Source organism: Sander vitreus, chromosome 7 (assembly GCF_031162955.1).
Source record: "Sander vitreus isolate 19-12246 chromosome 7, sanVit1, whole genome shotgun sequence".
NCBI classification, from domain to species: Eukaryota; Metazoa; Chordata; class Actinopteri; order Perciformes; family Percidae; genus Sander; species Sander vitreus.
The window spans coordinates 24,086,947-24,100,792 of record NC_135861.1 but is presented as its reverse complement, the minus strand read 5'-3'; the positions used below and the strand labels follow the sequence as shown (position 1 = coordinate 24,100,792).

The 13,846-nt window shown below is 38.3% G+C and overlaps 1 protein-coding gene across 1 annotated transcript in view; it reads right to left on the bottom strand.

The window, feature by feature from the left end:
- LOC144520341 (metabotropic glutamate receptor 4-like) overlaps window positions 1-13,846 on the bottom strand; it is a 151,327-nt gene that overhangs the window by 32,405 nt on the left and 105,076 nt on the right. Inside the window, exons 3-5 of the mRNA XM_078254013.1 lie at window positions 5,854-5,989; window positions 3,323-3,477; window positions 2,518-2,658 (exon numbers count right to left, since the gene is read on the bottom strand). Coding sequence (XP_078110139.1) covers window positions 2,518-2,658; window positions 3,323-3,477; window positions 5,854-5,989 — 432 coding nt within the window. The remainder of the gene's footprint in view (window positions 1-2,517; window positions 2,659-3,322; window positions 3,478-5,853; window positions 5,990-13,846) is intronic.

Below are 13,846 nucleotides of genomic sequence, written 5' to 3'. Positions count from 1 at the left end.
TCCGGGGCAGCAGATACAAGAACACTGGGAGAAACAACAGCAATAGGACCTGAATAATACGTTTACGCTGTGTTGTTTTCTTTGCTGTCTAAGTCAGATACACTTTAATGTCTCAGTCCTGGAAAATGACCTGACCATGCTGTTATGGTCCATAAATCAGTTGCCAGTGACTTGCATTGTGCGATTAAAAGCTTTGATACCACACAAATAGAATAATTACATGCCTATCTAATCACGTAAGTACTTTAAGAATACCATTTTCCCATCCCTGGTGGGAGCTTTACACAGATCTTTTAAGTGAGTAATTTCCTCTTTTCTACTTTTTAAGTGTGTTGTTTGAAAAAACTGAAGTTGTATAATCACAGGAACAACATATAGGATTTTTAGGTTAAAAGTTTCTCCTATTATTTGCTTGTAACTTCTTAAGGTATTATGTGTGGTTATACAATACAGTATTATAGTGCCTAACAAACGAAGTGGGGACAGGAAATAATGATGCTTACAAAAGGAACAATGGGGAGTATAGTCATGGTACTTGCAAAAGGATCTGAGTGAAATGATAGTACCTCTTCCCTGTAAAAATTGTGAACTGTGGAAGCATATCTTTTTTTTTGCCAAGGGACACACTGTTTGTTTTTTTCTCTCTGAGAGATGATAATTAAATCTGTGCTTAATTGTTTAGCTCTGCCAGTTCATCTTGTGTACCAATTTAGTATGTCTGTGGTATTTGGTTATATTCTGATGTTGCAGGGTCCAATAATAGTTGGATTAGAAAGCCAAATCTAATAATTCCAATCCAACACACAATACAACAAACCAATCATTTCAGTAAAGAAATGTCTGCAGAGCTACTATACCATCTGCTCTGAACATTGTGATACTGAAATCTTAATATGAGTTTGCCTTAGTAGCTCCAGGAGGCTTAAACAGCAACTTGTCATTTCTGACTATGCTATTCTGTCTTCCTTACGAGGATCACAAAAAAGACTCAACCCCAAGTCATGCAACATCTGTACTCAAATGTGTTGAGATTGAAGACTTTTTCCTTTCGCTAAATAGTTCTCTTATGTATCATTCAAAGTCATAGAGGTCATTTATCATCACAAACTGGTATAAGAACCATTCCTGTATCTTATATCAGTATACACTGCTTACATCCATATTAAATAATCACCATTATGGTTCAACAATAGGCTATGGAACGTTTTTCAACATTGCGATAGAATCGATACAGAATAATATATACAGTAGACATTTTTATGTATCGTTTTGATGATATATATTGTCATATCGCCTAGGTTGGCAAGACAACTAGAGTATTTTATATTTATTTTAGATTTGTAGTTTCTCCCTAATGTTACTGTACGATTTATGATCTTGCTCTCATTTCCTTTTGTCATTTTCTATTTTTTACCTTTAGATAATTTGATGCGACATAAAGGAATGTGCTGTAATGTTTTATGTTGGATAATGTAAGATTTATGATGATTTGGCACTTTTGTAATTTTCTCATCCTTTTCTGGTCTTCGCTATGATGTTTCTTCACCTACTAACCTGGATCGTTGTTTGTGTGTCTGTGTTCACTCAAGGTGTTTTGTTCACCAGCACAATTTCCATAGTCCTCAGATTGGATAATTGAGGTAGTCTATGTGTAAATATATGGAACTGTTGTGATGCTATACCTGACGAAGGTCAAAAAAGGCTGAAACCTCATTATTCCAGCAGTCAGCTAGACAGTGTGTGGGTGTTTTCTCATTTGTATTCAAAAATATATGAACACAACAGTCCTACCCTTTCTTGGAGATTGATGGCATACAAACTCTTCTAAACCATATCACACTGATACTTTGTGTACTAGAAATATCATCCACCTGAAATTTGTTTAGAGTAATGTGTATGACTGAGTCTTATTTTTTTGTTTCTGTAACCAGCACATAGTTTATGTTGACTTGACTGTTACCATGGCCACTCCAACATACACATGAGGAATGTATTGCCTGGAAATATTACAGGTGCCAGCAATAATTCAGTCAGTCTGCACTACTTGAGATGCAGCGTTGCGCTGCACACTGGGATGAAAGACAGGCCTGGAGAGCCTAGTGATTTTAATGACCTGAAAGCTTGTTTCTTATGGGCTGATTTGGATGTAATATTGATTATGTTTTCAGCGCATGCGGTGGCATAGTTTTGTGATTGATATTGTCACCCGCTGCAAATTGAAGTAACCAAGAGACGAGTAATGGGAACATATATTTCTTTCGGACGAAATTAGAGATTCTCCTTCACTTATCTACACCAATTACATGTAACCTAAATTAGAGGGCCGTTATGGTTTTCTCCCCGATGACAAATACACATACCTATGCATACCAAGTACACACACACACACACACACACACACACACACACACACACACACAGTAGCCTATTTGCAGCAAACCCAATCAATATACTTGGTCGTTGATTGAGTGCTTTCCATTGACCGAGTGCCTTCTCTGCTCTTGAGTGTAGACTCACTTGTGCATTTTTTGATGCCAGATCCTTTCTTCACAGCGTGCCGACTAAGCTTGCATTGGAAGTTATTCTCCCAGAACTCTGCAAACCAGATATTCCTTCTGTTGTTCTCTAGTGTTCGGCTGATGAAGTAGCGATCAAAACCTGAAAGAAATAAGATGCTGTTAGGATTTAATCTATCACGTTTTCACATTTGAATATGCTCAGCAAAATGTAAACTATATTTTGGGCTAGTCATAGTGGCTACATTTGGTGATGATTCCAAATGAGCTGAGTATTTACCCAAAGCCCAGCTAGAACAGAAGCTTTTGCAATACAGGAGTATGTCATCATCCAATGACATGGAAACTAAGTCAAATCTACTATATTTATGTTTTCACATGGCTACGTTATCTATAGGCCGTTTTATTCCCACTTTATCAACATCTTTTCCCAACATTGTTAAACAAAAATCAGTAGCTCTATATATACAATAATAGCGTAAGGAAAATATACCCGATATGGTACAATATTGATTTAATCAATATAAAAGGTAAGAAACAGCAATAACACTTATGTCCAATGTGACTGTATATGGCAGAAAACAGACAGTACAACACATTAATGACCATCTGAAGTCCATCCCACTAAAAATAATTTATCGTGAATGTAGAAGGGAGATATGATTAGTGGAGGCAAACATACGCTGCAATAAGCAGAAAAGTAGCAGACATATAAAGGTTTTATTTCATAAAAAAAACATTGATGTAAGAAAATAAACGGTTATGAGCCTTCTGTAAGGTAAAGTTAAGAAGTGTGTCATGAATACCTTTGATGGACTGTCGTTTGGGTAGGATGGTGACAGCACCTTCTGCCATTTCTTCCTGGTTCAGTATTGGGGAGATTTTGGATCCCCAGCTGTCTGAACCTACCCAGATGAAATGGCCGGTTTGATTGGCCTTCTTAGCTGCCTGAAGGAGCCGCCTTTGGGATAGAGGAAGAAAGCAATGTTTAATTGTACCATATAATGTTGTGTTGTCAGTGTTTTCATTTATTTTCTGTATTTACATGCATATCGGTGATAAATTACCAATGAAAGAAGGCTCCTATTTTAAATGCACTGTAAAGAGGAAATGTAGCTATCACACAGGTGATTCCATAACTAGAATATCCCATTCTGAGTCTGGACAAAGTTGCACCGAGGCACTTTAGTTGAATTAAAAAGCCACCATTGACACACTATCCATTCCCAGTGCAGAGTAGTTCTTCTTGGCTGTGGCAGAATGTCACCCTTGCCACATTTGTCCAGGCTTGTTGCCAATGGAAGTAAGTTTGGGGTGCTGTAAAAAACTGCCAGTGAGCTCTTCTGTAGCGTTACATCAAGAAAGCTTGAGCACAGCAACATAAAATTTAAACACAGCCACCCGGCATGTGAAGCATCACCGACCCTCATATCTCCCCAATGCTGCTTGAATCAGCTTTTTTTACATGGCCGTCTTAACATCTCGCATAAGACTTTATAGTTGAAAAAAGGACAATACAATGTTGTAAAAATAATTACTACAGTTTTTTGTAATATGTAGAGTGGGCGAGCATGAGTCATCTCTAACTTTGTCTTTTTACCTTGTAGTTTAATGGCCCCAGGGAATATGTTTTGATTATTAATGATTTTTCCCAGTGTCTGGTCTTCAGAAATTTAGTGGAATGAATATGAAATGTCTTAAGATGCAGTTATATGCTTCATGTAGGAAAAATGTGAAAAATGGATTTTCCCACAGGAGGATATTACATCACAGAGCCAGGACTAGACAGGCTGAAACGTCTAACACAGTGAGAAGTAAAGGTGTTGCGTTGAGGTCGTGGATGGGCGTATACAGTACTGTACATTTCTCTTAACCTTTTACCAGGTTCAGTTTCCAACTCACATTAAGTTCTTTACTGAGTAAAATTGTAATTACAAGAAACTTTACTAAAACTGCAACAAAACTTGTTTTACTTACCTAATTTTAAGTTAGAATTTCAGGTGATAATTAATTGAACATGACAAATGCAATATGTGATATTTAAAAAATTAGGTGGAGGAATTAAATGTTCACATAATTAAAGCGCACAATGCAAGATGATTTAATGTTATAGAGCCATGTTGTTTTCCCACATAGCAAATGCAGCGAAGGACAAACCTACCTATGTGCCTAGATTAGAAAAAGCAAAACCACAAACTCTCTTTAAGGCTGAGAAAAGGCAGTATTTTATTTAAATATTTAAGTAGCACATTATAGAGCTCCTTCAAAACGGCTTAAGTTTCTTATACTTTCTATGTAGACAATTTGGGGTTCTTACTAGTCTGCGGCCAGCTCACATTGACTGGGTTCAAGGATAGAGCAGGCCTGCAGTTCTGAAATCCCCCTGGCTTTCTGTAATTACTATATATCCAGACTATTACCCGTTATCAGGACCGGATTAAGTCAATGAGCACTGAGACTTCTGCCCTGTGCATCATCAAGAGACGGCCCCAAATCACCGCCCACTTCCACCAGGGATATGCTGTCCTACTAACTGCTGGGAAACCCTTTCCCTGACAAAGCCACAACAGTGCTGTGTGTGTTGATTCAGCCTACAACTAATTAACTGGTTCTCAATGCGGACTATCCGTCTTAATAATACATAATGAATTTGAATTGATACATTTGTGTCTCCGCAAGGAAAGCAGAGACACTGTTGTACTTTCTTATAGTGTGGTCAGAATGGATGGGGACAACAGAGTAGTTGTCCGAGCTTAAGTGGAAAACTTCAAGTAAAGAGCAAGTACCTCAGAATTATACTTAAGTATAGTACTTAGACTTAATAATGATTTCTACCAGTGGGTAGCTGTTATTTAACAGCATGGCTGTTCCATTGTGTTACATTAGATCACACCATTTCTTAGTGCTTAAAACTACTTAACTACTTTACTTGTGTGAAATACCTGTGAAAACATTGTCTCTGACAAAGCTAAAGAAACTGTGAATTTCCCCAAAAGATAATCATATTGGCATTTATGACTCATAAATATTAACATGCGTGTAGCAGACTGTTTTCACAATTTAATTTCTTTATGCACACGAGACATTTGTGACATTTGAATGCCAGCTGGAGAGGGAGCCTCAGGTGAAGACATTTCTAAACATTTATCATTTTAGCAGATTTTGGAAACTCTTAAACAGCTTTACTTCAACTTATCAAAACTCAGTGTATTTTTATCTAAACAAAATGGCAGGTAAATGTTATGAAGGCAGTATCAAGGAGTGGTCAAAAGTGGTTGAGATAAGTCAGGTTTAAAGTTGTATTAACTGACAGCAAGTAGGATTCCACTGCACTCACCTGATGTCATCCTCATTAGCAAAGATAATGACTACTCGGGCGTTGGGGTTCTCACTCAGCCTGCGTATAATCTTGTCAAACTCTCCAGTCCTTGGCTCACGTGGTATTTTCACGGACTGGGAAATGCACAGACCACCTAATTGGAAGGCACAAGAGAAAAAAATTCCAAATTAAATGGGTTTAAGAAAAAGAAAACTGCCTTTTCTTCTGTAAAACTCCTGAACCGATCTCATTAACTGACATTTTAATGTTAAATGCATATTAATGTTGCAGTCCCAGATGTGTTTTTTCAAACTCTTGGTCACCAGAAATATTTGTTTGGTTCTTGGATTTTTTTCTTATTTCTTTTAACACACAAATCTTTTTCAATCATCTTGACTTTTTATGATACATGCACTAATAAATGTGCACAGGTACAATATTTCACAGCATGAGGGATGCCAAGTATTAAAAACAATCTTTCCTTGGACCTCAAGAGGCAACTTTGAGACATGGAGACCCATCAATTTAGTTTATGGACCTGCCAGTGAGACCAGGGGGATTTGGTAGCATTTGGAAGTACATACATTTTGTAATTGAAAACTGCTTCCATTTGTTCAGAGTCATTTTTCTTATTACATAGGTGGTTCCATTTTGTAAAAACTACTGTTTATTAAATGTCAACCCTTCTTCTTGCCTGAAGAGTATGCCATTTTTGAGAGAGAGACAGAGAAGAAATATTAAATACATAACATATATTTCTAAATGATTCAGTCAAATGACATACTGGTAAACCCATAGCATTGTCTAGTGTCATAGATTAGTTTGGTTAGGTTGATAGGCACTGGCCAGCCCAACACCTAAAGTACAGTAATTCCCCTCAAATCAGTTTAACAGAGCCCTCAGGCTCTTAGAAATGCTCTAGTATTGAACACAAGTTGAAAGGCAACAGAGGATGTTCCCTGGTTACCAACAAGCAAAGGCGTTTTAATTCCCAATGCAACATTTCAGGATAACTGTTTTGTCGCCCTGCCAAAATGCCACAGAGAGTATGTGCATGCTAATGAATTTCCCTTTTGTGACCCAGTACAAAGCCAGCCCAATGAACAATCAATGCAGGAATAATGCCCTCTAGTTCAGTTCATGGCAGCCAGACTCACACCATAAAACAAAGCCTGGCCCCAGCTCAGATACTATAATAATAACAGATTGGGAAACTGGAAACATGAGTAAAGAGTAGGGGATGCCATTACGTTAACAATGATGTTGGGCTGTTTTGTTCATGGGTACAAAAGTCACTTCCTGTTAAGTCAGTGAGGGGCTTCAGTCAGTGGTCTGCAACATTGTTCTGATTGTACACAGTGGATGATTTTAATGATGTTTCCTTTCTCTTCAAACTATTTATTTTTTTTTTTTTCAGATAGGCTGCATGTATGGGTTTCCTGTGGTGATGCATGTCACAGCTAGAGCATGACATTTCAGACTCATACATTCACTTGGCTGGTTAATGGATTAGCTCCTTCGTGGAGGAATAGACTCTTTCCTTTGTGTGTACTGGCCCATGTCTTGTTGTTGGGGGATGTTTCCTTCTGCACGCAGGCAAGACTTTTTTTCATCACGGTCGCATCAAACCCCTAATTTCCTTATTTTCCCAGTTCCTAAACCTAACTTGAATATCACAGTTAACACGGATTTTATCAAGAGTCTGGAAATTTTTAAGATTGCCACATACATGTTAAACTTAATGAACTGCGGCCAGATGTATTTAAACGAAAAAACATGCATTTCCCACCTCACACATACTTCAGACCAGTCGTACATGTTTTTTTAGCCTGACCTGAGGGTGATATAAGGTGGAGATGGAAACGTAAAATGAAAAGACACAATCCAATAGTAGAAACGTTGTTTAGGTTGCTATTTTTTGCAGTCTTAACAGTGATCAAAACTGCATTCAGTTTTGATTAATTACTTTTGTGTGCTCAATTCCATCACTCTTTTAATTTACATTGGAGGCATCATTTGATTTTCCTGTCTATCTTCTCCTTTTATTTAAATGAATATGTGCCTGAGCCGAGCAGATGTTTTACTGAACAACAATTTAAAATATATGCAAGCAAACCATTTCACAGGGCACAATATGTTAAAGTGCTCATATTATGCTCATTTTCAGGTTCATAATTGTATTTAGAGGTTATATCAGAAAAGGGATTACATGGTTTAACTTTAAAACAAACACCATATTTTTGATGGATTACAATACAGCTGTTTGGAGAACAGTGTTTTCTGTTGGAGATGGTAAGTCCCTCTGTGGTGCACTTTGGGCTTTTTCACTTTGTAAACCTATAACATGCATACAAATGATATATAACACAATGAAGGAAAGGGAAAAAGACAAAAAGCATAATATGACCACAATTAGGCTTCGATTAAACTGAAGCAGAGGTTTATTTGTCTACTTCTGTGTCATTACACTACCCAGACAGGCACATGGGAAATTTAGCAGCGGCAGCATAGAGGTAGCTCTCTGCTCTCAAAGACTATCAATCATTAGATTCTATGTCTTTGCCTCACTGGTACTTCAGTCCCCCATTCCCACAACATCTGCTGTGTGGAAGTAACGCACTCATCCCTTCCTTTCCTTCTCTTCTCAGATCAGTAGCAGCAGGCTGCAGCATTGCTTAACCTCTGGAGAGAACACCAAGAGGACCAGGGGGATAAAAACCCTGCCTGTGGGAGTTGAGGCACATTGAACAAGGCACTCCATGGGCCCAGTGTTGCAACTCTGTTGCCTGTAGGGTAGACACGGCCATTTGCTTTATTGCTAACACTACTCATTCATCCATGCATCTGTCCACCCATTCCTCTCTAAGTACAGGATGGTCAAAGACATGGTCCCTTGACTCAAGGACCCCAATTCAAACCCCATGACAGGGAGCAGATACTAAACAACACACTCAATCCATAATTGCTCAAGTATGAATTTCTCTGTCTCTGTTCTGTAGCGAACTCTACACTCTACCCTCAAGGTTCACTATGTCAGTTGTTTTCATGACACACACAGATACATACAGTGCATAACATGCAAACTTCATAATAATGTTTTCTTCAGTGTTTGCATGCTGAAATATCTTTCACACAGTTAATGTAGCTGTGCAGAGCTGCTCCTAAGGGACATTTTCATACAACCTAAGTGGCTTTTAATTGGTCTTGGTAATTATAGGCCTTGCATTATACATTCTAATGAAACAAGTCTCTTATGAGGCATCGGATTTTCAATAAAACACTGTGCTGGATTTCAGTTTGCCACCGGAAAGGATACAATTAGGGAGTCTCCCCCTCCTCTTGTCTGCGCACCGCTTCTAATCAGACTTCCCTTAAACTGAACCAGACCACCATCTCCCACCTAATGTGACTTTGTAAATAGAGGAATTATAAAGCAATTAATTGCAAATGTGTAGCAGCCCTGAAAAAAACCCCACCATTTACCGTATTGTTTGCATCTCCAGAGACGTACAGGATCGTCGTTGATTAATTATAGTTATATATCAAAATTACCAGAAACTTATGTGAAGATGAACAAACATTGTATTGTGTAACACCAAACTGAAAAAATGTGCATTAAGGTTTAAACTGAATCAAAACTTTAATTAATCTTCACATTAAGCTACTTTGGTCATTTTTCCAATGACCTGTTGAAGTGTGCCAAAACCTCAATAAATTATCTTTCCATGAACGTTTACCAAGAAAGTCAAATCTACTGTATTAAGCAAAGCATCCTTCATACAGCACATATTGCTGAAAATTTCATGAGCAGTTTATTTCTCTCCCAACACTCATCCTATACCACTCTTAACATATGAGCAACTTCTCAAAACCTATCTCTAAAAATATCCGTTGCTGAGGAGACTGCGAGCCTCCTCTCTTGTGTCTTCCATTGTCAGCCTAGGTCTCTGGTCTCCTAATAGCTCAGAACACTAATATTCCTTCTCATTTGACACCCGTGGGAGAGACTGCACCGTCATGAACATTAAATATTCCCTGGCACTATGGCCGATTGCACCACAGCTCATGTGCTTGTTTAAAAGTAGTGCAGAAGCACACAAAATACACCCAGGTGGGCGTTGTGGGGAAGGTGCAGGTAAATAAATACCCTTTTTATTGGGATGCCCTGTGTGGAAATACCTTCACAGGCAGGCTTAATTTGCAGCTGGAGAACAGTACTAGCAACAAAAATACAGAGATCTAAAACTAAATTAATGTTGCTTCAATAATTCTTAATCGCTGTAGGTTTGAAAAATCACTGAAAAATGAACACTGAATGAAAACATTAACACCGTAGCTGCCAAACACATATGTGCCACATGCACATTTAAAGAGGTTACTTCCCCAAGCAAAAGACACCATACAGGAAGGAAGAGTAAACCGTGTCTACATGTGTGTTAACTCAACAGTAGTCTCGCATTGCCAGACCTTCCTCCACAGCGCTGCGAAGGAGGGTCTGGCGAGTCCACACAGCATTCCGGGATGGGACAAAAACATGCTCTGGTTTATTGGCATTTATTTAAACCAATCACCATCGTCTTGGGCGTCTCTAAGCATTGGACAGAGCCACGGTGCCGCTGCAAAATAGCCTCTTGAAGGAACTTGTTTTGGTGGAACGTGTACGTTCAAAAGTTGTTTTAGTCGTGCAACATAAAACTCAGATTGGGCAGATAATCTAGCTAGCTGTCTGGATTTACCCTGCAGAGATCTGAGGAGCAGTTAACCATAGTCCTCATAAATCCACTGGAGTTTAGAAAACCAACACAAAGAAAGTGGAAGGTTACAGACATCCGGCCGAAAAGCGGAATTTCCCGAGCAATCCCGGAATTGAAACGTCGTGGATATAGACGCAGATATATAACGCAGCAGAGATAAAAATGAAATGAGAAAAGTTGAGCTATCAGAGAATGAATATTTTAAAGCAATACAGAATCCCTGAGAGCCTGCATTATATTTAAATTTGTTTTTATATTTTTGTCACCTGTGTTTGCCTTTACATAACCTCTGGGTTACCAGCCCAAGTTGCCCACCTAATATTTCTCCCAGCCCACCCTAATATAGCAGGCTAAAACCAGCCTTGGTAGTGTAGCTGCTGTTTATTTTGGCTGCAAATAATTTGTTAGGCAACAGACACAATCAGTTAATAATTAGAAAGCATGTTTGAGCTGCCCAGAGCTTTGAATTCCCATCTGCTTTAAACAGTAGTGTTGTTCCATCTATTCATTGATAGTCCCGTATATACTGTCTGGCTGCTGACCAGTAGTCTAATGTACAGAACAGCAACACTCAGCCTCGGTGGTGTGATCACAGTGGTTCACATTATACAAATACTCTCAGAGGAGATCAAATTCATGAAAAATGTTGTGAACCCAAACAATTTGATGTGGACAGCACTAAATACGGAAATAACTAATATCCCGTTTTGATTTAGTAAACTGTATACCAAATGATTTATGCAAATCAGTTGATCAGAGACCTGTGATAAACTGGCAACCTGTCCAATGTTTCTCTGACTTTCATCCAATGCATGCTGGGACACACTCGGGCCCCCGAGAGTTAGAGAAAATGGATGGAATTGATTTTAAACAAGAAAAACAGTAACGGATAAACATGTAAAATCCTGACCAATCTCTGGTAGAAAAATGTTGCCATAGAAGAACTGCAGGAAGTGTGCTGTGTTCTGATATTGGTACATTATTCACAGATTGTGTTTGCCCCACTTATCAGAAATGTAGCTGCCGGAGAGTGGTCGTTAAATTCGAGATAGGAGAATAGGAGAGAGAGTGGGCTGAAATCATTAGGGACACTGACCCTGAACAGAAAAGGCCCAGGTTCAGTCCCCTGTTCCAGCAACCCCCTTGCTAAAGTGTCCTGGAGCAGGACCCTAAATCCCACACAGTCCCTAAGGCGCTCTTCTGTCGCTGGCTCTTACCCCACTGTGCAAGGCTGAGGGGATAAAAAGAAATTAATTTCTCCTCTGGGGATCAATTACAGTATAATATCCCATTATAATTATTATAGACTGCTGAGCCACAAAGATAGCCCAAAACTACCAAATGTTATACTTCTCTGCCATATTATGGGGATGGCTCAGGTTATTTTACAGACAGTAACTGACCTGCTCCTGCCTGCAACATGGTAAAAACAACACAAATCATAGAAAATACTGCTTTTCACTTTCCCCACCCAGATTTATCCTGCCGGTCCGCGGGATTGAACCGACAATTTTTCTGGTTTGAACCACATGACTGGCTTTCATATTAGAGGGGAGAAGATAAATGACCCCAATTCCACCTATGTATCATTTGTAATTTGTCTTTATTATGCCGAGCATGTGTCATTTTCCACATCTATAAGCCAACATTGTGGAAATGGAGTGCATTTTACAGTATGTGTGTGTACAGTGTATTTTCATTTAAAATTTCGAACACATGAATGTGTCTGAGCCTGTACAACCTATCAGGGACTTGCTGAGTCTACAGGTTAATATCTGAGACCAGCTTTGATCTGGATTACATGATGAGCCCTGGGTTCACCATGATGTACTGGTTGGAAAATGAGGCTGGACGGTGGTTAAATGTGAGGTTGGTGAGAGTCAAGTTTCTCCTCTCAGATATCACTGAGCAGCACACAAACGCTTGCTCTGTCTGCCTTTGCTCTGCTAATGTAAATAAGTGTCTACAGCAGGTTAGATACTGAGAGACAAGGAAAATAGAAAAAACCCTGTGTTATGGAATGAAATGCAATAACATTGCAATATGAATAACCTTATTGAAAATGTTTTTATCGAGTTTTGAATCTATTTTGTGGTGCATTTTGAGGCTGCATATTGTAATGTTGCTAAATTGGTCTGTACTACATTGGAAGACGTATTTGGCCTCTCATTCATACATAGACGGGAAGACAAATATTAGAGGACTCTTACAATGCATGAATATAGAGCCCTACCACTAGTTTGGCTAAAAGAAATTTGAGTAATGATTTCTCAAAACAAGGATTACACACATCTCAAAAGACCACTCAAGCAGTTTCTCAGAGTTTTTCAGCTAAAGCAACTTTACAGAATTCATGCTGTATATTTTCTGGTCAGGACGTCTGTAGATTAAATACAGTTTTACCAAAATGTGTTAGGGATCTAAAGCCAACAAAAAAAGTGAGACTTTTTAAAGCGTAGCATCACTTTCAGAAGCAGCATTTTTATCTGTACAATTCTGTATTCATAACATTTGAGGACACTGAAACGGAAGATATAATACGTAGAATGCTGTACTGTATAGTCAATTATTAACTCAAAAGTCCACTTTCATAAGTGGATAATTTCACAAATCTGCCACAGTCTGATGACCTTTTTATTTTTCCTTATAGACCAGTATACTGTACCAATGCTTCTTAATATCTAAATAAAAACAATGATTCTGGATATAATAACCATGGCAATGTTACAAAACAAAATTTCTCCCTACAATATGGTTTGAGGATAACAAACTGGTTATCAACATCTCTTTAACATTACCAGTAATAATTGCAGAGAACATATGAGCCTTCATAGTTTTTTTAAAGTTATTTATTTTCTTAATAACTAGCGGTACACTTCCTCTGTAAGCTGGCCTGGCTACGTTATTGACAGAAAAGGCTTACAATTTAGGTAGCAAAGAAGATTAAAGAAAATGGGAGCAATCTTCTAGCTTGCTGTGTTTTCGTTTATAATTGGTTTCAAATGTACTCATGGGGAGATGATCTAATGTTAATAAGAAAGACATCTGCATGGTGATGTGTGAAATTAGATTGTATTAAAGAAGACTGTGATTGCTGTGATGTATCTTCCCATATGTTTCCTGTAAAAGAAGCCACCAGTTCTATTAAGAAAATACCAGAAACCAAAGCTTGTTCTATTATTTAAATATTTGGATTCATCAGTAATCATGAATCATGACTATAACAAACATGTTTTCATTTTACCAACTTCTTACTT